The sequence below is a fragment of the Polistes canadensis genome, unplaced genomic scaffold (assembly GCF_001313835.1).
Source record: "Polistes canadensis isolate GaletaPanama2010 unplaced genomic scaffold, ASM131383v1 scaffold_313, whole genome shotgun sequence".
NCBI lineage: Eukaryota > Metazoa > Arthropoda > Insecta > Hymenoptera > Vespidae > Polistes > Polistes canadensis.
The window spans coordinates 144,261-163,149 of record NW_014569860.1 but is presented as its reverse complement, the minus strand read 5'-3'; the positions used below and the strand labels follow the sequence as shown (position 1 = coordinate 163,149).

The window sequence follows — 18,889 nt, the reverse complement described above, 5'->3', positions numbered from 1 at the left end:
TTTTTTAATTTTTAGAGAGAGTGAAAAAATATTATTATTCATATTCTTGATCTTTTTTTTATAGATTCATAGAACTAATGTTATAGAAGACTATAAACAATATTGAATAGCTTAGAAAAATATAAATAAATGTATCTATCAACATATTTATTATATGTATATATATTGTGAAAGGCATTTAAATGCCACCCTCGAATCAAAATTTTGACGTTTTTCTAAAATCCAATGGGAATCAAGATATTCCGGTGGTTTCAATCGTTTTCCTCCCGTCGCAAAAATGAAAATTTGTAATAGGAACACATGATGATAAAAGAGGTATTCGAGATACAGAGTTTGCCGCTGAAAACAAGAGCGCTGATTGGTTGATAATAACTAATCAGTTTAAAACTGATGTCACTAACTACCAATCAGAACGTTCCGTAGGTAAGGCACCTTACCTCCTGATTGGTAGTTTGTGACGTCAGTTAATGCTGATTGATTGATAATAACCAATCAGCTTCAAGTGACGACACTAACTACCAATCAGAACGTTCCGTCGGTAGGGCACCTTACCTCCTGATTGGTTGTTATTGACGTCAGTTTTAAACTGATTGGTTATTATCAACCAATCAGCGCTCTTGTTTTCAGCGGCAAACTCTGTATCTCGAATACCTCTTTTATCATCATGTGTTCCTATTACAAATTTTCATTTTTGCGACGGGAGGAAAACGATTTAAACCACCGGAATATCTTGATTCCCATTGGATTTTAGAAAAACGTCAAAATTTTKATTCGAGGGTGGCATTTAAATGCCTTTCACAGTAYATATACATATAATAAATATATTGATAGATACATTTATTTATATTTTTCCAAGCTATTCAATATTATTTATAGTCTTCTATAACATTAGTTCTATGAATCTATAAAAAAAAGATCGAGAATATAAATAATTATGAAGTAATTAATTATATAGTAATTAATTTCTGTATATTAAATCGATAAAAGGAACYAAGGTAAAGAATAAAAGAATATGGTATTAATTAGGAAGTTAAAAGAAACTAATTACAATTATAATGTTTATGGTATGCGGTCTTTGGCTAGATTTTATTTGCAATGGAATGTATAACATATAAAATGGATGCACTCGATGCAACTAGACATAATGCAACGCATGAAGAACATATACCCTTAAGGTAAAATATAATTTATTTCACTAAAAGAAATGATTTAAAAAGATCGACCTATACTGGATTCCCAAGAATAGTATGATGTCTTAATGATGTTTCAATACGTATGTGCATTGTAATTAATTAATCAAAAATTTTAGATAAATTTAACAATTATTTTTGATAATTTTAATTTAATAATCGATATATACACAAATATACTTATTGATTATCTTAATTTTCTAGCAATCTAATACATTTAATATATATATTTTAATATGCATATACATTTCTATTATGCTTATAAAATATTCCAGATAACATTTAATAATTATTTTCTAAAATAATTTCATAATCAAAGAATCAATATAAAGGCATATAGAAATAAATAAAAGTCTATCTTTAAAAATACAAAACAATAGATCAATAAAAAAGTAGCACTCAATACATTCTTATTTTATGTTTTTTATTTGTAGGCGTTTGTTTTCTAACATGCGTATTTACTTTTTATTTTTATGTGTAGTAACGATCCATTCGATTGAATGTACATATTTATATAAAATTAATTTTTGTTTTAGGGTCATCACTATTGGCAATATTCTATTCAACTGTTTGCAGTTTGTGTTCCGATAGTAGATAAAATGTATGAATATTATTATATCTTAAAATACACCAAGTTGTGTGTGCGTAATAAACAATCTATTAGGCATAAACTTTCCGAGAATGCACTGCGGAACAGTGCACATCTTTGTAATTTATTTGAAAATCTTGCTTTAAGATTTCCTATACTTAAGGTAAAAAGATACAAGTGACCTACATATTAAATAAAATTAAACTCTTTTATATACGTACTGATTGCTGTAATCAGCTGCCAAGGCTAGAAATTACTGAATAATTGACTAATTGCCAATTCATTCTGGCGTCCTTGTGACGCCATTTTAAAATACTGTTGGAACACCATTAATACGCTAGTGGAACACCATTGATACGCTAGAGGGGCACCAATGATACGCTAGTGAGTGCAATTGAGATGCTATTGGTGCACTATTCATATGTATGGCTTGCATATGGCTTCATACATATGTGCATTCTAATAGCTCGTAAAAAAAAAAAAAAAAAAAATATTATTTATACTTTTTATCATACCTACACGGAATAAATGGAAGTAGTACTTATATTTAATAACAATTTTTTGTGTTTACTACGTATAGCAGGGCTGAAAAGTTAAGTCTAGCACGTGGAAGATTGTAATAGAATGACCTGTTATTTCGTACATTGCCCGGCTTATGGGTATTTACTAACCGTTATCCACCTTCTCCAATAGGCCATAGAAGCAAGAACTTCATGTATACAAATGGGATATAAAAATAAGAAGGCACTCGTGTCTATTTATACCCAAATGGAAGGGGAATAAGGCGGCAGTTTGAAATACAAATAATAATACGAAACTAAAACAGCAATCATTTAGGTTGTTTAAGTATAAATAATTGAAATTAAATAAATAATTATTTAATAATCGTAAAAAAATGAATTAATATTAATATTAATAGTAAATAGTAATAGTAATAATCGGTATGTTACTATATTCAGAGCAGTACAAAAGGAATATTAATTTAAATATACGATTTGCGTGGACAGATTTTGGCAATTAATACGTTTGAGTTCGTGCTCCATGTGTAGTCTTCATGGTTTCAACGTTTGTTTATACTTATACGATATTGTTCGAGACGAGCTATATATAACCCATAACAAAAACGGATCTATTAAAGTTTTTTTTCATAGACTTTAACTTACCACAAAAAGCCGGTAACGTGATTGGATAATTTGAAATATACAGTTTTTTTGAGAAAAGTTGATCCGTTATATAGAAGCAACTTATTACTTGATCTTATTACGAATTCATCAAAAAGCACACTGTATATATAGTATACATTTAAATAATTTAATATAATAAATAATTTTAATATATCAATTTATTGTGAAAATGTGGAAAAATACTTCCATTAGTTTAAATGAAGATATTTCATCAGTTATTTTAGATAGTGACGATGATATAACATCTGAGAATATAAGACAAGATATTTTTATTGACAGTAGTGACAAAGATGAATCTATTTCAATGAAAAGGTGAGTATATAAGTATTAATAATAACTTTATTATAAGATCATTGTATGATCTCTTGTAAGAGCATTGTAAAATGTAAATTGTAGAAAAAATAAGATTGGTATGAATAAATAGTATTATCTGCTTTGTGCAGTTAAAAATTATGACTGTCTGTTGCGTTGTATGCACCGTTCCTTGTATTGTATTATATTACATGTCTTTAATCATTACATTGATTAATGCAAAATCTCTTATAATTATAATCTATTTTCATGTTCAAAGGGAATCATTGAACTTATATTCTTCACCAATTATTGAGGACAAAGTAAAGAAGAGTTTTATGAAGCACCGTATAATTTATTCAGATAATGAAAGTATTAGCGATGTTGATGAAAAGTTATCTAATTCAAAATCAGAATCAGAAGCCGATAATATTTCAGATGGTATATTTTATGTACAATTTATACAAAATATATACACATACTTGACAAATTTACCAACTTATTTTTCTTGAAATCGAAGTCTTCTTTGAACAAATTTTATTCTATGTTATTGACTTAGTTTTTCATATAGAATCATCTCCTATTCGCTTGTACTACCAATTACAAAACATCCCTTATACAAATATCTATTAATGATTACAAATTGAAGCTTTAAAGGATCTTTTATTTTGATTTAATTTAACAGATGACTCTAAGTCGACTTCTTCTAAAAATGCTGAAAATTATAAAAGGAAAGATGTTACACATGATTATTCAAAGGATAATGTAAAAGAATTCAAATTAGGAAAGTATTTTGATTCTATTAATGATGATTCTGTTGATTTTAATGATACTAATGAATCTGAGAATTCAGAGCAAAAGTTGGTTGATGACAAGAAAAATTTATCAGAAAAAGAAAAAATTAATGCTAATCGACAAGACAAAGAACTATCTATAGTGGATTTTACTCGTCCAGAAGACAAAGAACTATCTATTGTGAATTTAACTCATTGTGATATTGATTCAGATTCAGATTTAGGTACTACAATTCATTTATGTAATATTATTCATATTATTGTTTTAGAAAAGATAACTAACATACATTTTTTTATTTCTTTACATTCTTGTTAATGTGGGATTAGAAAAAAATCATAAGTAAAGGTGTGAATAAGTTTAAAGGCAAGAGACGATCATTGCCGAATATTTACAAATATATAATGTTTTTCTTGTAGTTAAGTATAAATAGATATTTCTAGGATAGGAAGATAAAGGTGTTTTTCATATTAGCAAATGTAATAGCTATTTTTAGAATAGAAAAATTTTTGAAATCCTACATTAATAACAACTTTAGATTTTCATAGATTTAATATAAACACTTATAGAAAAAACGAATAAAAAAAGAAATTAATAATAACAATCGTGATATTAACTTTTAGATTATTTACCAAAGAGTAGAAGCAGCGAAGAGAATGCATTGGCAATATCTCTTGCGAAACAGGAAATTGGAGTTGGAAATATAAATCCACTAGCAGCTCAAGAAAATGCTCTTCTTACTTGTAAATTACGGCATCTACAAAACCAAATAGATAAAACAAAGGTACAAAAATATATTATGCAGTTTTAATATTTTATACTAATTTCTAAATGTTTTATACTTTTAGTTATTACTTAATACTGCAAATCTAGATTTATTACCAGACAAAGGAAAAAAATTGCAAGAAAATATTATATTGCAAGAAAAAGAGATGAAGGAGATTAAAGAAAAATTAGAAAGAACACCTTTAATACAACCTATTAAACAAGTAAATGAACAAATTATTCTTGATGATGAAGAAGAAGAAGAGAAATCTTTATTATCGTCGAAATATCTGCAATCTACATCTGAATATGTTTATACGGAACCTGGAAAATCTGCAGAAACTATAGAATCAAAGAAATTGGGTAAAAGGGCACAAGAAACCTTAAACCGTGAATTTACTTTAACAGCGGAAAGATTACAGGATTTGCATGGATCACTTGTAGCTCAACCTTCAGAAGATACAAAAGCGGAAGATCCACCTGGTTTAAAAGTTAAACTAATGCCACATCAACAACATGCATTAGCATGGCTTATGTGGAGAGAGAGAAAACGACCACCTGGTGGTGTATTAGGTATTACTTATATATTATTGTTGATTAATAATTATAACATTTAATTTGCATTTTGTATTCTGTACTAATACATTATCATGAATGTATCTTTTTTTATGAAAATATTCAGCTGATGATATGGGCCTGGGTAAAACTTTAACAATGATCTCTTTAATCATGGCCACTCGTAATCAAGATGATTCAGAGAGTGATGATGAATGGTATACTTCAAATAAACCTATAAGTATGTAAAGTATATTTGTTTATTAATTGTAATTAAAAGTATTAAGTTTCTAAATATGATTAATTTACGAAATCATGAATTACATATTTTGGTATGTTTTTAAAATAAAACTTTTTATTTTTAGTTTCTAAAGGTGGAACACTGGTTGTGTGCCCGGCTTCCTTATTATCACAATGGGAAAATGAAATTAAAAGTAAATGTAAAAGAGGTATATTGTCAGTAGAAGTTTACCATGGTAATAATAGAGAAAAAATATCTAACCGTTTGGCAAAGTATGATGTTGTAATAACAACATACAATATATTATCCCGTGAGTTTAAAACCATGTCTACAACATATAAGGTATAATTATGATATATGTGCAATATGATGATATCTATAATTTCATTAAAGCATATTATATTTAAATTTTAATTAATTTTTTTTAGATTCATTGGAAAAGAATCATTCTAGATGAAGCACACTGTATAAGAAATCATAAAAGTCAAGCATCTCAAGCAGTGTGTGGTCTTTTAGCAGATAAAAGATGGACACTTACCGGAACACCTATACAAAATAAAGAAATGGATTTATATTCTTTATTGAAATTTTTGAAATGTTCTCCTTTTGATGATATTCGTGTATGGAAACGTTGGGTAGACAATAAAAATGTTTCTGGTCATCAACGATTAGCAACACTTATGAAAAGTCTTATGCTTCGAAGAACAAAACAAGAACTTCAAGCGCAAGGTGCTCTTGAAAGCTTACCTAATAAGAATATCAAAGAAATTGAAGTAAACCTTGATCCACAAGAAAAATTAGTTTACGAAAAAGTTTTAATATATTCTCGCACGCTTTTTGCACAATTTTTAGCGCAAAGGGCAGAAAAAGATCACATGGTAGATTTAGAATCTGGATTATACGATAAGCCAACTTTTTTGTCAAATCCAAGTAAGTTCTATTTTGAATGAATATATATTAATAAGATATATTGAAAAATAATAATGTTTTTTTTTTAAATGTATAATAAATATATTATTTATTCTGTAGATAAAAAAACACAATTTACAAATGCTCAAAATAAATTATTGTCACTCCACGCTGACGTTAAATCACATGAAATTTTGGTACTTTTATTGCGTCTCCGCCAAATATGTTGTCATCCATCATTAATTCATGCTATGTTGGATCAAGATGATTTGGAACAAAGTGGAATAGTAGAAGAAAATAATGATATTATATCGCGTGTAAATAATATGTCACTGTACGAGAATGAAGAAAATCAAGATGTAAATAACAAAGAGATAGGTATTGATCAAGAAGTCTCAAAAAATCTACTTACTTCTACAAATCCAGTATTTGAATCAGATCGGTTGAGTTCCAAAGTAAGTAATTGTTTTTTTATACGACGTTAGTATATAAATAATAAAAAATTATCATGTCAACGGCTATGGCACGGTGACAGCACTAGTTCCTGCTTGATCATTAAGTCAAACCGCGATGTGCCGTTGATGCCAAGATTTATCTGCTTAGTTAACATCTAGAGCTAGTCCCAAGCCCAGATAAAAAGGAGAGGGTTCGAGGGGTTGAGGCTAGCAACCTACCCTCGGTAAAAACAATAAATCGCTCCTAGAAATAGCAAAAAAAAAGCTATTATAACAGGACAAAGTCCTAATAAAAAGAGGAAGAAAAAGAAAAATTATCATATTATAATGTAGATTTTTACATAGCAATTAATTGTATTAAACATATAGATTGAATTTATTATGTTAATTTTATATTATTTTGATATAGATGAAAGCACTATTTAATGTGGTAGAAGAAATTATAGAAAAGAAAGATAAACTTTTAATTGTTTCGCAATGGTCAAGCATGTTTGATATTATTGGATCTCATTTATCTGCGATTAAAGGGGCTACGTTTACTGAATTTTCAGGCAGAGTTCCTATTAAAAATCGACAAGTAAGTGATTATTCTTATTATTTTATTTATAATTGATATACTTTTAAATGCATTCATAGTATAAGTTATATACATGTGACATGTTTGTTAGAGCATAATAGAATCTTTCAATAATCCAAATGAAGATCCAAAAATTTTGTTACTTTCACTCACTGCTGGTGGAGTTGGATTAAACCTTGTAGGAGGAAATCATCTGTTACTTATCGACATTCATTGGAATCCACAGTTAGAGTCTCAAGCACAAGATAGAGTATATCGATTTGGCCAGAAAAAAGATGTATTCATTTATAAGTAAATATCTTTACTTTTATTTTTTAATTGAAAAATGTATTTTAAAATTATACATTAAATTATATATATATATATATATATATATATATCATAATAATTTTTGTTTTTGTAGGTTTATTTGTAAAGATACTATAGAAGAACGTATCAAACTCTTGCAAGACAAAAAGTTAGCAATATCTCAAAATGTATTAAGTGGTGAAAACAACAAAATTAATTCAAAATTAACGCTTAATGATCTTAAGTCTCTATTTGGTCTATAAAAAAATAATAATTATAGTTTTATTTTAAGAACTTGTAATATAATTTGTAAAATATTTTTAATTTTTAGACTTTTTTTAATTTTTTGACTTTTTTAATTTTAATTAAGTTAGATTATAAATATTTTACAATTTATAATGTCTTATATTATTAGATGTAACGTTTTTAATTCCATCTCATTATTCTAATCTCTAGAAATTTACGATATATTACATGGAAAAATAATTATAATAAAATGAATCAATTCAATGAATATTCTACCAATGCATCACTGCGCCACCTATAAACTGGAGAATTAATATTGTAGAGTTTTTTAAACTAGTACTTTACTTACATCATAGTGTTTTAGTTGGGTATTGTAAAATGGTGTAAAACAGTGTAGTATTTAATATAAATTTAAAGATATTAATTTCTGTTAGAAGAAAAAATCAATATTCAGTGATATAAGATGTATGATTTTGTCAAAAATAATCCTTTGAGTTTTGTTACTATCTTATAAGAGAGAGAGGTATTATAAAAAAAAAGTTAATTATCTTTTCTGTGATATTCTGACCTCAGTATTTTTGGCAACTTTTTGATATATGCTCACACATTATACAGATCTTTATGTATATATCATGTATTTTGTGTTTTAATTCTATCGGAGACATATAGGTTAAAATAAATATATATTAATATTTTAATTAATATCAATTAAAGAAAATATGTTAATTTCTTTATAATTAGGTTTGACATTGACAACATAATTAATAAGTAATATAAATAAAAGATAATTTTTTATTACATTTTTTTTCTTGACATTGGAAATGAATAAGATAATGTATGATCTTAAAACGTACAATATAAATACATATTATATGAAGTGAACAATATTCATGGGAGTGCATCAAACAAAGTCATTGATTTTGTTAAGTTGAACTAAAAATAATTTTTGAATGTATAGTATACAATAATCTATGAATTTAGGCGTATTCAATAGAGTCAATCATAAAGTAAGTATCTATCAATCATAAAATATTTCAAATTATTTAATAAGATTTATATATAATATTATATTATTACAGGATTCCCAAGGAGGAATGTATTCAGAATGGGCTTCTTTAAGCATTCTGATTCAGCAAGGTTCAGAAGAAAGTCAAAGTGTACTAGAAAAGTTTTCACCTGGAGCAGGAAAAGAAGTCGCATTATCTATAGTACGTCAACTAGCTGCTAATCTTGGAATTACTCAAGCAGCTGAACCTAGTCCATTATGCACCGATAAAGAAGTACAATGGTGTATGGAAGTTATTTGTTATGGTCTTTCTTTACCTTTGGCTGAACATGATACCGTTAGAGATTGTGTTAATGTATATTGTGAATGGCTATCTGCATTATATTCTACACCAAAAATTTCTGTACCAAGACCGATTATAGATGATCCAAATTTCTATGCTAGAAAAATTATAAGTCATTTTCATAATTTATTTATTCCTCGAAAAGGAGAAGGTAAAAATTATCATTTTAAATACACTATTTCTTCTATTTATTCTTATATATAAATATATTTCTTTAGATTTAATATTCTTCTACTTATATATTTGATCCTCTTCTCTTTTCATAGTCTGGCCATTTTTATATCAGGATTTAGGTAATAAGTAATACAGTATTAATATTTTTATTTTTAGAAACAATGACTCTGGACTTTTTATTTCATGTCATTATGTATCTGTGGAATTAATAATTATATATATTTGTAGGAAGTGATACTATAAACAGACAAGCTGTATTATGCCATAGAGTGCTTAGAACTCTTCAACAAATTGCAAGAGGTCCAGCATCATTAGAAAGAGAAACTTGGGAAAGTTTATTACTATTTCTTATCGGAATTAATGATGCATTATTAGCACCACCAGCAACAAGGGAAGATGCTGGTGAACAGTTATGCGAAAGAGTACTTGGTGTACTATTAGAGGTATTCAGAATTTTATTACGTACTAATCATTTTATTGTATGAAAAATAAATATATTAATTTTGAAACTTTTATTTCAGGTATGGTTGGTAGCTTGTGAACGTAATTTCCCTGCTCCACCTTTATGGCGTACATTACGAGAATCATGTCTGCGTTGGCGGCACAGATTAGCTTTAATAGAACAATGGAATCGTGTGTGCCTAGCACTCACAGCACGACTTTTACAAATCATGTATGGACCGATGTTTCCAGAATTAAAAATAAGTTAGTAGATTTTTATTCAATTAATTTTGCATAATATAGGTATACGTACTAAGATATTATTAATTATTTATTTTTAGGCGAAGAAGATGCACAACTAGTGCCACCAACTATGTCAGAGGAAGCTGTTGCACAAGCATGGTACAGACTTTTACGAACTATTGGAGATCCTGTGGATTTATGTAGACCAGCTGTAGTATCACAAACTCAAGCATTTTTCCAATATGCTATTGCTAGCCCAAATGTTATAGATCCTTGTCAACATCCATGTCTACAAGGATTGCCACAAATATTTTTGAAAGCTATAAAAGGAATAGCTGGACAAGTTGATGCATTTCTTGGTAAGTTAAACTTTTCGGTCAATCAAACCTATATAATACATTTTGGGCGTGTACAAATATCTCTGTATAGTTTAGAAATATCTTTTATATATAAATATATATTACAACTTTCATAAAATATTTATTATTTCTTTATGTTAATAATTTCTTTTTCTGCAAACATTTTGTAGAGCACAAGTAGTTGCTTAACAATTTGATCACTCATAGGTGGTGGGTGCACATTCACACAATTGTTTTAGGAGTTTCACAAGCATGTTGCTGGGAAGAATGTTGTGTATCCAACATTGCATCTGGAAGCAATAATAATGGAAACATAGGTGTTGGGTGGGACAGATCAAGTGGCAAGGATCAACCACAACCCTCCCCTACACCTCCAACACAACGCCGACTTGCCAAAAGTTTCAGTGTTACACCTTCTGCGGTTACTAAGGGTATTCAGCATCTTATACTTTTTCTTGCTATCATATTTCTTATGCTATTTTCAACTTGTATATCATTTCATCTGTTATCTTTATATTCTTTCCTTTGTATTATTGCAAGAGCAGAAAAGAAGTCTTCCATGTGGAAGTTAATGTAAAAATGGAATAATATTTAACAATAATCTACTATTCATTTTAATTTTGTTGCTTTGATTATACAGGAATACCAAAAGCTTCTTTGATTAGTTTAACAACCAGTCGTGTGTCTAGTACACCCCCAATGTTGATATCGAATTCAGGACCATCGTCAGCATCTAGTACAACTTGTAAGATATTTCATGATACTGTGATTTTACTATCAAATAGATTTGATAATGAAATGGTATGCTTTATAATTATAGCTATGACCTCACTTGGTCAAGATATTCGACCTCCTTTGGCACCAGGAAGACCAAAGTGTAATAGTATATTGCATCTTTTTGGAGAATGGTTGTTCGAAGCTGCTTTTATAGGAACAAACGGATGGTCACAAAATTTACCACGTATGTATTTCTTCTCTTCTTATATTAGAAGCTTCTATTGTACTTTTTTAATAATATATAATATTTTATTTTTCAGAGCCATCAGGAGCATCAAAACGTCCATCCTCAGTACTTGTAGATGGTCCAAGCTCATTACAAGAAACTGTTAATGAAGTACCTCCTACACTTTGTATAGATCGTTATGAATCAGGTAGAGCAGAAGCTATGGGTGCACTCTGTAGAATTTTTTGTGCCAAAAAAACTGGAGAAGAAATATTACCTGTTTATTTAGCTAGATTTTATCAAGCAATGCATCATGGTTTGAAATTAGATGATGTAAGTGTCTTTGTTATTTATAATTTATTTTAAATTATTATGAATAATTATAATTTATATGTTTCTTTATATATTTTATAGACAAAAGAGTGCGGTGAAACATTAGCATACATCCTTTTGAATTCGTCGGATTTATTTCGCTTAGACTTGAATGGTGTACAAGTGTTAGTACCTGCAGTATTATCTGCCTTGGAACTTGTACTCCCTGAGAAAGATTTGAAATTAAAATCTAATATTGTTTCAAAACCAGATTTAAGAAGAGCTTCAATACATTTACTTATATCGATGTTAGCATTACCCTTACACTTTCAGGTAATTCATAATGATATTTATCATATATCATAAATATATTATTTAATTTTAAAATATTATGTGTAGAATCTCCCTATTAAAGAACTTCCAACATTTCCAAACACATCTTCTGAAAAAACTCAAATAACTTTTGCACAATTAAAATCAAGATTGATGAACTTGCTTATTAATGCATTACAAGTAGAAACTGATCCGCAAAATACTCATATGCTTCTTGGTAAGTTATAAAAAATAATTCCTTTCCAGAGAAATATTATTTTATAATATTTACATGTATATATATTTTATTTTTAGGCGGTCTGTTACTAAGCGTACAAGATTCTGCCGCAGCAGAGGAAGTTGAACAAGTTACACAACCAGATGCAGTGCCAAACGATACAACAGTTAATTTATTATCTTCAGGTTTGTTAAAGAAACGTTAGCTTCAAAATATCAATTTTAAATGCACTGTCCTGAGTTACATTTTGTAACAAATAAATAAGTAAATAAATATATATATACTTATATACATATATAAAATTATAAAAATATTAGTTTGGTTTACGCTAATAGAAAGTAGCAAGAGCTACTGCTACATCTAATTCAAGAAGTAACATTTTTTTGTATTAATATTTATTTAAAGCCTGTACATACTACATTACTGTAACTCAGTATGATATTGCAGAGTGAAAGCATGGTGCTTAATATCACCTTTCATTGTACCTGCTTCACACATGCTTCTGTGAAATGTTATTCTTTTTTATTATTACATATTGTGTTCTGTTGTGCATTTGCCATTGTACTCATCATCGCTTGATAGTTACCAGCGATTCAGCCAGTCAAATAAGCATATCCAGTGATCAACGTTCGCTCGGTGATGCCTCTGATATAGCAACTCTTCAAGAGGAATGCATTGCATTCGGTAAATACGAGTACTATTCACCTTGGTACTGCTATTACTTGTCAGATCTCTGGAATGTAATCGTTTTTGTGTTCATCTTACCTCTTATTTGTATTCTTTCACAAAAATATATTTTTAAAAAAGTATTTTTTTCACAATCCTGCTTATATCAAAAATCCAATTTCATTATAAAAAAAATAGCCCTCACATTACGTAATTTTATCAAAATAGTAAATCATACTAAAATGAAATAATGTTTCAGATTCGGCACATGCTCTTTTTGTACGAGCCACATATCTAGTTTGTCACAGGTTGATATCTTCATGGAAAACAGATTTAAACATTTCTTTGGCTGCGCTGGAAATGTTATCAGGATTGGCAAGAACACGAATTCGTGAAACAGGTAATATTTAACATTAAATTATATTTATTTATATCATTGATTTATTTGTTTGTATATATATATATATATATATTTCTAATATATACTTTTGCAGCAAGGAAACTTACAGGTTCGATAAACATTTTAAAATGGTGTTAAAGAAAACATAATATTTTTGAAAGTCAAACATAATTATAACAAGAATGTTTATTTTGTTTTATAGATGCGTTGGAATGCAAACGAGCTGTGAAATGGTTATGTGATTATATAGCATACCAATGTTGGCGACCTCCTCCGGCACATTCCAAAGATTTACATTCTTCTATTGTAGCAGCATTTGGTTGTTTAACAACCTGGTTAGCTGCTCATTCTCAATTATTACAGGTTGATCTTTTTTTTATACAATAATAGAACTTGTTCTAAATGTTATATTAATAAAAAATTTTACAGGATAAGGATTGTTTAACAACAGTCTTGGAAGTAGTAGAATTAGGAGTATCAGGTACAAAAAGTATTGGAAAACCAGGTGAACCAATTAAAATGAAGGATGAAAAAGAATTAAAACCAGCATCTATGCGCGTAAGAGATGCTGCAGAAGCTCTTCTTACAATAATATTAGAACAGGTATATTATTATAATATCTTATAGATTCTAATCAATATAATAAATATTTATAAATAGTAATAAAATGATAATATTGAAATTATTAGATATTAAACAATGAGTGATTTATCTTATTGGATAGGTTGGTTATTTTCCCAGTGCTTGTGGTGCACAATCATTGTCATCTTTACTTGATGAAGTTTCATTGCTTCGACATTGCAATAGTTGGACTGGTGGTCGTGTTGCTCGACAAGCAGCAGTTGAAAGATTCCGTTACTTTGTTGCTGAAAATGCAACAATTTTAGCTTTATTAGAAGAACCTCTTGGGAATGATCAGGATCCACAACCAACAGTAACGGTTTTAATACGTGGACCATTTGGTAGACATGCATGGACTCTACAACTACGACATTTGCCACGACATAGATCTAGTATTAGAAGTGTTAATACAAATCCTGGTCGACCATTACCATTAAATGAAGCAGCACCAAGAATGGATTATAAACCAAAATTTTTCCCTGACAATGTTGATAGAATCCCTCACTGTAAAGTGTATGTATTGTTATCACTAATTTTTTTAAAACTGTATTATAATATCTAATATACTATATTCTATTTTAATCTAATCTAATCTATTCTAATTTAAAAATATAACAAATATATGTTAAAACAGAGATGAGTCAATACCTAGTCTCGAGGCTGTTATGAACGATAACGAATCAGTTAGAAGTGAACATGAGTTGTTATCACAATTTTTAGAACGTCAGATAAATTTAGAAAAAAAGTATGACGATGTCAATAATAAAGACATAGATGAAAAAACTGAAGAATGTGCACCACCACAAATATGTCATGAATTCCAAACAGCTCGTTTATTTTTAAGTCATTTTGGTTTTCTCAATATTGAAAATAAAGGTAGCGAAGAGTCCGGAAATAGTACTCTTACTGCTTTAGATCCTACTATTCCAGGATTTTGTACAGATTTGGAAACATTAGATAATATTAGTTCAAGAACCTGTGATACCGTTCATATATTTTATGTCAAACCAGGTCAAAAAACAGCACCTGAAATATTATCCAACGTAGTAAGAATTTAAAATATTTTTTATTCTTTTAACTTAATGTCTTGCTGGAATAAAAATAAACGTTTTAAATAGAAATAACATATGTTAATAAATGTTAATATTTTCCAGCTTAATGAAAAAAATGTATCGCCAAATTTTTTGGAATTTCTTAATTCACTTGGTTGGCCAGTATCAGTTTCTGCTCATGCCGGTTGGACTGGTCATATTTATACCTCATGGAAAGTAACTCCACAAATGAATGTTTCGCAGTCAAGTACTAATGATCATGGTGGTTCTCTTTACAATGGTGATACACATGTATTATATTGGGCTGATGTTAGTGCAGAAATTGCATTTGTTGTACCAACACAATCATTTATAATGACAAATTCAGATTCGTTAGAAGAAGCTAGTTATACTAGTGATACTAGTAATGGTGCTCAGTGTAAGTATCATAAAATTCATCAAATAATAGTGTTAGTTATTTAGTTTTTAATAATTTTAACATGTTTTGCATTGATGCAGCTTGGTTTGAGAGAAGTATTAGTGAAAGTGGAGGATCTCGCTCATGCAGTATTCCGCAGAATGCAAGAACAATGTCGCTTGATTTTGAAAAGCAACCATCAAGTTTTTCAGGCTCAGGTCCTCCTAGTTCCTCAAGTGCGGATCCTGTTAGACCAAGAAGAACAACAAAACATGCTTTACCAATACAAACAGATACAAGGATTATGGTGGTATGGCTAGAAAGCTTGGAAGATTATACTCACTTTCCAATTGGTATGAATTATTTATTAATATATATTTATATCGTATATTTTTAATAAAATATTTATCATTTATTTTATAGGAGATCTTCTACCATTTACGCATACTGGTTTAGAATATTGTAGAACAGTTCAATCTACTGATGTACAAGTCATTTTTCTTCAGTCCCTTGCTAGCGGACTCATGAGAGTTAGATTACAAGGTCCAACTTCTAGGATAAATTTAGCCACTCCATTAATTGATGGCATGGTTGTATCTAGAAGAGTATTAGGTACTCTTGTTAGGCAAACAGCATTAAATATGGGTCGGCGTAAAAGACTTGATAATGACAGGTAATTATAGAGGTATTTTTTCATGATTCATTCTAAATTCTTTTGTTTGAAAACTAAATTATATTTTTTTTCATTTCATAAAATTGTAACTTATTATTTTCTCTATGTAGTTATATGCTTTGTTTTATTTTTTTTTACAAATTCATTACATTCTTTTACTTTTTATAGCTATCATCCACCACATGTTAGAAGGAGATTAAAAATTCAGGATATGGTTCAGAAATATAAGAGAAATTTATCTGAACCAGAATTATTAACAGTTTTATTTAGCAGTACCGAAACTGCTTCTTAGATTTTTATGGGATCAATATTTCTTGAATAATAAATATATTTCTAATACACTTCATTTGGAAATCAAGATCTTGATATTTAAAAAAAATAATAATACCATAAAAGTATATAAAAATTGCACACAAAAGTAAATTATATGTATTTACTTTAATTATAATCAATTTTTTCTGTATGATTAAACTTAAAACGTTTTACATTTATGATATTTAAATCAACAGGCTTTTTTAAACAACATTAAAGCAATATCAATAATCGAACCTTTTTTTTACAAGGATATAAACATTTGTTATAATTTTGGTTAACTAGCAATCAAATTAGTTTGTACATATTATTAAAACATATAAAAAGAAGTTTAAATTAACTTATTATCACTTGAAAAATATTAAAACATTAAAAACATACACATATAATAATATTAAATTCAATAATAAAAATTTAAAAAATAAAACAATATTTTACAAATTATTTCAATTATATATTTAGATTTAAATACGTAAGAAATTAATAAATAATCTCATTATACAGATAAAAATATAAAAGATATTTTACTTATTATTTATATATAGATAAGTACAATAAATAATTAAACATTTACTGTAACGAATTTCAAGGAGAATTCATTACGATTATAGTGTAATGATCGCATGATTATGTCATACAGATTTAATTCTTTCCTTTTCTTTGTTCGTGTATTTATGTAACTATTCTTTCATTCCATCAAATGGGGGTCAAATGGATAAATTTAAGTGATGTCTCGAAACAATTTGACCATGGTTCTATCAGTTCGTTTGAAATCTTTTACACATACATTTTGCGTTAAAGAATAAAAAGATAATATTACAATTTTAACATTAAATATATATATTATAAACAATTAAATAAATAAGAAATAATTTCTTAATTAAAAAAATTAACGCACGATTATATCAATAGTATTTGTATTTTTTTTAGTTTTACAATTAGTAAAAAGTATTTTTTTGAGATTCTTGCTATTCATTGAGAAATTACTAAGTGTTATTAAATGAGTCTATTAAAATAAAATAATATTGCTCAATTAAGGCAATATACCGTTCGATTAGGTACTTAAAAGGAACTATAGAACATCATATATACTCGTATTATTGATATTACGAGTCACGATAGATAAGTTGATCGATCGATACTTATCATCCATTCTGATCAAGAATGATTAATCAGATTAATTCGTCATAAAGAAGAAAACAGCTTGTCATTCTTAAAAAATATTTCTTACAAAAAAAATTAAATTTTCTTTATTAGCAATGACATGTTGAAAATTAATTGGATATATTAATATCTCAAATCAAATCCAAAAAAATAAATAATTCAACTTAAACACGTTATCAAAACTTAAATGTATATATATAATATGTGCTTTCTATATCGTAAAATAAAACATATTCTCCACAATTCAATATCTGTATTCTGTAAATCAAAAACTGCACAGTCATTAATTATTGTGTTAGCTCAACCGTGTTAACTCTTAGAGAAGAAATATATCTTTTATATCGTTCTAAAGTGGCATAAATCATTGTCATTTATATCAATCTCTCATACTATTTGTTTTCCGAATTAAATAATAATTTTGTTATATATTAAATAAAAAAAAAGATAATATCGAAAACAAGCCGTACATTGAATTGATATAAATTTCGATCAAATAGGGAATAGTTGAATCAATATGTAATTAAATAGTTATTATAAAATATTACACAAGTATATATTTCTACGTTTTATAATTTATCATTTTGAGATATTTCAATATAATTTGAAATATTTAAATTAATTTATTGATCGATGTATTAAATATAAATCAAAGTGAACTGATATAATTACTAAATAATCGTTTATTGGTAGAATATGATGTACATGTGCGTAAGTGTCTGAATCATGTAATATTGTGCAACATCAGAAATCAGTAGAAAAAGATCCTGTTTGCAAGACTTTCAAGGTCGGGTTCTAAATTCAAGTAATCCATGATAGTGAATACATTTTTATAAAGCAGTATACATATACATTCCGTTCAGTTCACTTTCTCTTCTTTATCTCTTTGTGAGTGTTAATACTTCTGTAACTATTTATTTATTCATAAATCATAGATACGATTTGTATAAATATTATATTTGTCGGTTTTGATAAGAAATAAAATTTGTTTAATTTACATATAATTAAAGAAGTAAGATATATAAGAATATATAAAAAAATACATTTTATAAATAATCGAAAACAGCGTCCGTTAACGAGCTGTTATGCGTATAACAAGTATCTATGTATTTTTATACCACGATAAAATTGGATAGTGAAATTAGGACTCTACG

The 18,889-nt window shown here is 27.9% G+C and overlaps 2 protein-coding genes and 1 long non-coding RNA gene across 11 annotated transcripts; 2 read left to right on the top strand and 1 right to left on the bottom strand.

Moving 5' to 3' along the window:
- The first annotated feature begins 1,096 nt into the window (after positions 1-1,096).
- LOC106791499 (transcription termination factor 2-like) lies at positions 1,097-8,346 on the top strand. 4 transcript variants are annotated; one of them, XM_014757163.1, is made up of 13 exons: positions 1,097-1,175; positions 1,727-3,275; positions 3,535-3,695; positions 3,940-4,272; positions 4,670-4,830; positions 4,895-5,384; positions 5,494-5,607; positions 5,732-5,949; positions 6,036-6,537; positions 6,637-6,971; positions 7,381-7,548; positions 7,640-7,839; positions 7,952-8,346. In XM_014757163.1, exons 2-13 carry the CDS (start codon positions 3,133-3,135, stop codon positions 8,097-8,099), a joined length of 2,973 nt encoding a protein of 990 aa, XP_014612649.1. In that variant the 5' UTR covers positions 1,097-1,175; positions 1,727-3,132; the 3' UTR covers positions 8,100-8,346. The 4 variants fall into 4 exon arrangements, with proteins under 4 accessions (XP_014612649.1, XP_014612650.1, XP_014612651.1 ...); XM_014757164.1 differs by lacking the exon at positions 1,097-1,175 and having other exon boundaries at positions 1,539-2,371; positions 2,473-3,275; XM_014757165.1 differs by lacking the exon at positions 1,097-1,175 and having other exon boundaries at positions 1,539-2,616; positions 2,787-3,275.
- On the bottom strand, positions 6,761-7,773 carry LOC106791500. The gene is made up of 3 exons (XR_001382186.1): positions 7,702-7,773; positions 6,929-7,215; positions 6,761-6,848 (listed from the first exon to the last, which is right to left on the bottom strand). It is a non-coding gene; the product is annotated as an uncharacterized LOC106791500 (long non-coding RNA).
- Positions 8,347-8,846: 500 nt separating the features above from the next.
- LOC106791498 (ral GTPase-activating protein subunit beta) lies at positions 8,847-16,894 on the top strand. Of its 6 annotated transcripts, none has more exons than XM_014757158.1 (24): positions 8,847-9,089; positions 9,162-9,582; positions 9,698-9,724; positions 9,834-10,048; positions 10,127-10,310; positions 10,388-10,648; positions 10,888-11,079; positions 11,289-11,393; positions 11,490-11,609; positions 11,686-11,924; positions 12,006-12,236; positions 12,303-12,453; positions 12,531-12,638; positions 13,036-13,137; positions 13,379-13,519; positions 13,614-13,628; positions 13,722-13,882; positions 13,949-14,122; positions 14,244-14,653; positions 14,775-15,186; positions 15,295-15,610; positions 15,691-15,942; positions 16,013-16,262; positions 16,431-16,894. In XM_014757158.1, the coding sequence occupies exons 1-24, from the start codon at positions 9,054-9,056 to the stop codon at positions 16,552-16,554; spliced, it is 4,647 nt and encodes a 1,548-aa protein (XP_014612644.1). In that variant the 5' UTR covers positions 8,847-9,053; the 3' UTR covers positions 16,555-16,894. The 6 variants fall into 6 exon arrangements, with proteins under 6 accessions (XP_014612644.1, XP_014612641.1, XP_014612645.1 ...); XM_014757155.1 differs by having other exon boundaries at positions 8,848-9,089; positions 11,469-11,609; positions 16,431-16,893; XM_014757159.1 differs by lacking the exon at positions 9,698-9,724 and having other exon boundaries at positions 8,848-9,089; positions 11,469-11,609; positions 16,431-16,893.
- Positions 16,895-18,889: the final 1,995 nt, after the last annotated feature.

Excerpts from the sequence above, each read along its gene's own strand:
- LOC106791498 (XM_014757155.1), top strand. The coding sequence starts at position 9,054 with ATGAATTTAGGCGTATTCAATAGAGTCAATCATAAA. Across the intron at positions 12,237-12,302 it reads CATTACCCTTACACTTTCAG|AATCTCCCTATTAAAGAACT; the intron begins GTAATTCATAAT and ends TATTATGTGTAG. Across the intron at positions 12,639-13,035 it reads AGTTAATTTATTATCTTCAG|TTACCAGCGATTCAGCCAGT; the intron begins GTTTGTTAAAGA and ends ATCGCTTGATAG.
- LOC106791499 (XM_014757163.1), top strand. The coding sequence starts at position 3,133 with ATGTGGAAAAATACTTCCATTAGTTTAAATGAAGATATTTCATCAGTT. Across the intron at positions 5,950-6,035 it reads CCATGTCTACAACATATAAG|ATTCATTGGAAAAGAATCAT; the intron begins GTATAATTATGA and ends AATTTTTTTTAG. Across the intron at positions 7,549-7,639 it reads TTCCTATTAAAAATCGACAA|AGCATAATAGAATCTTTCAA; the intron begins GTAAGTGATTAT and ends CATGTTTGTTAG.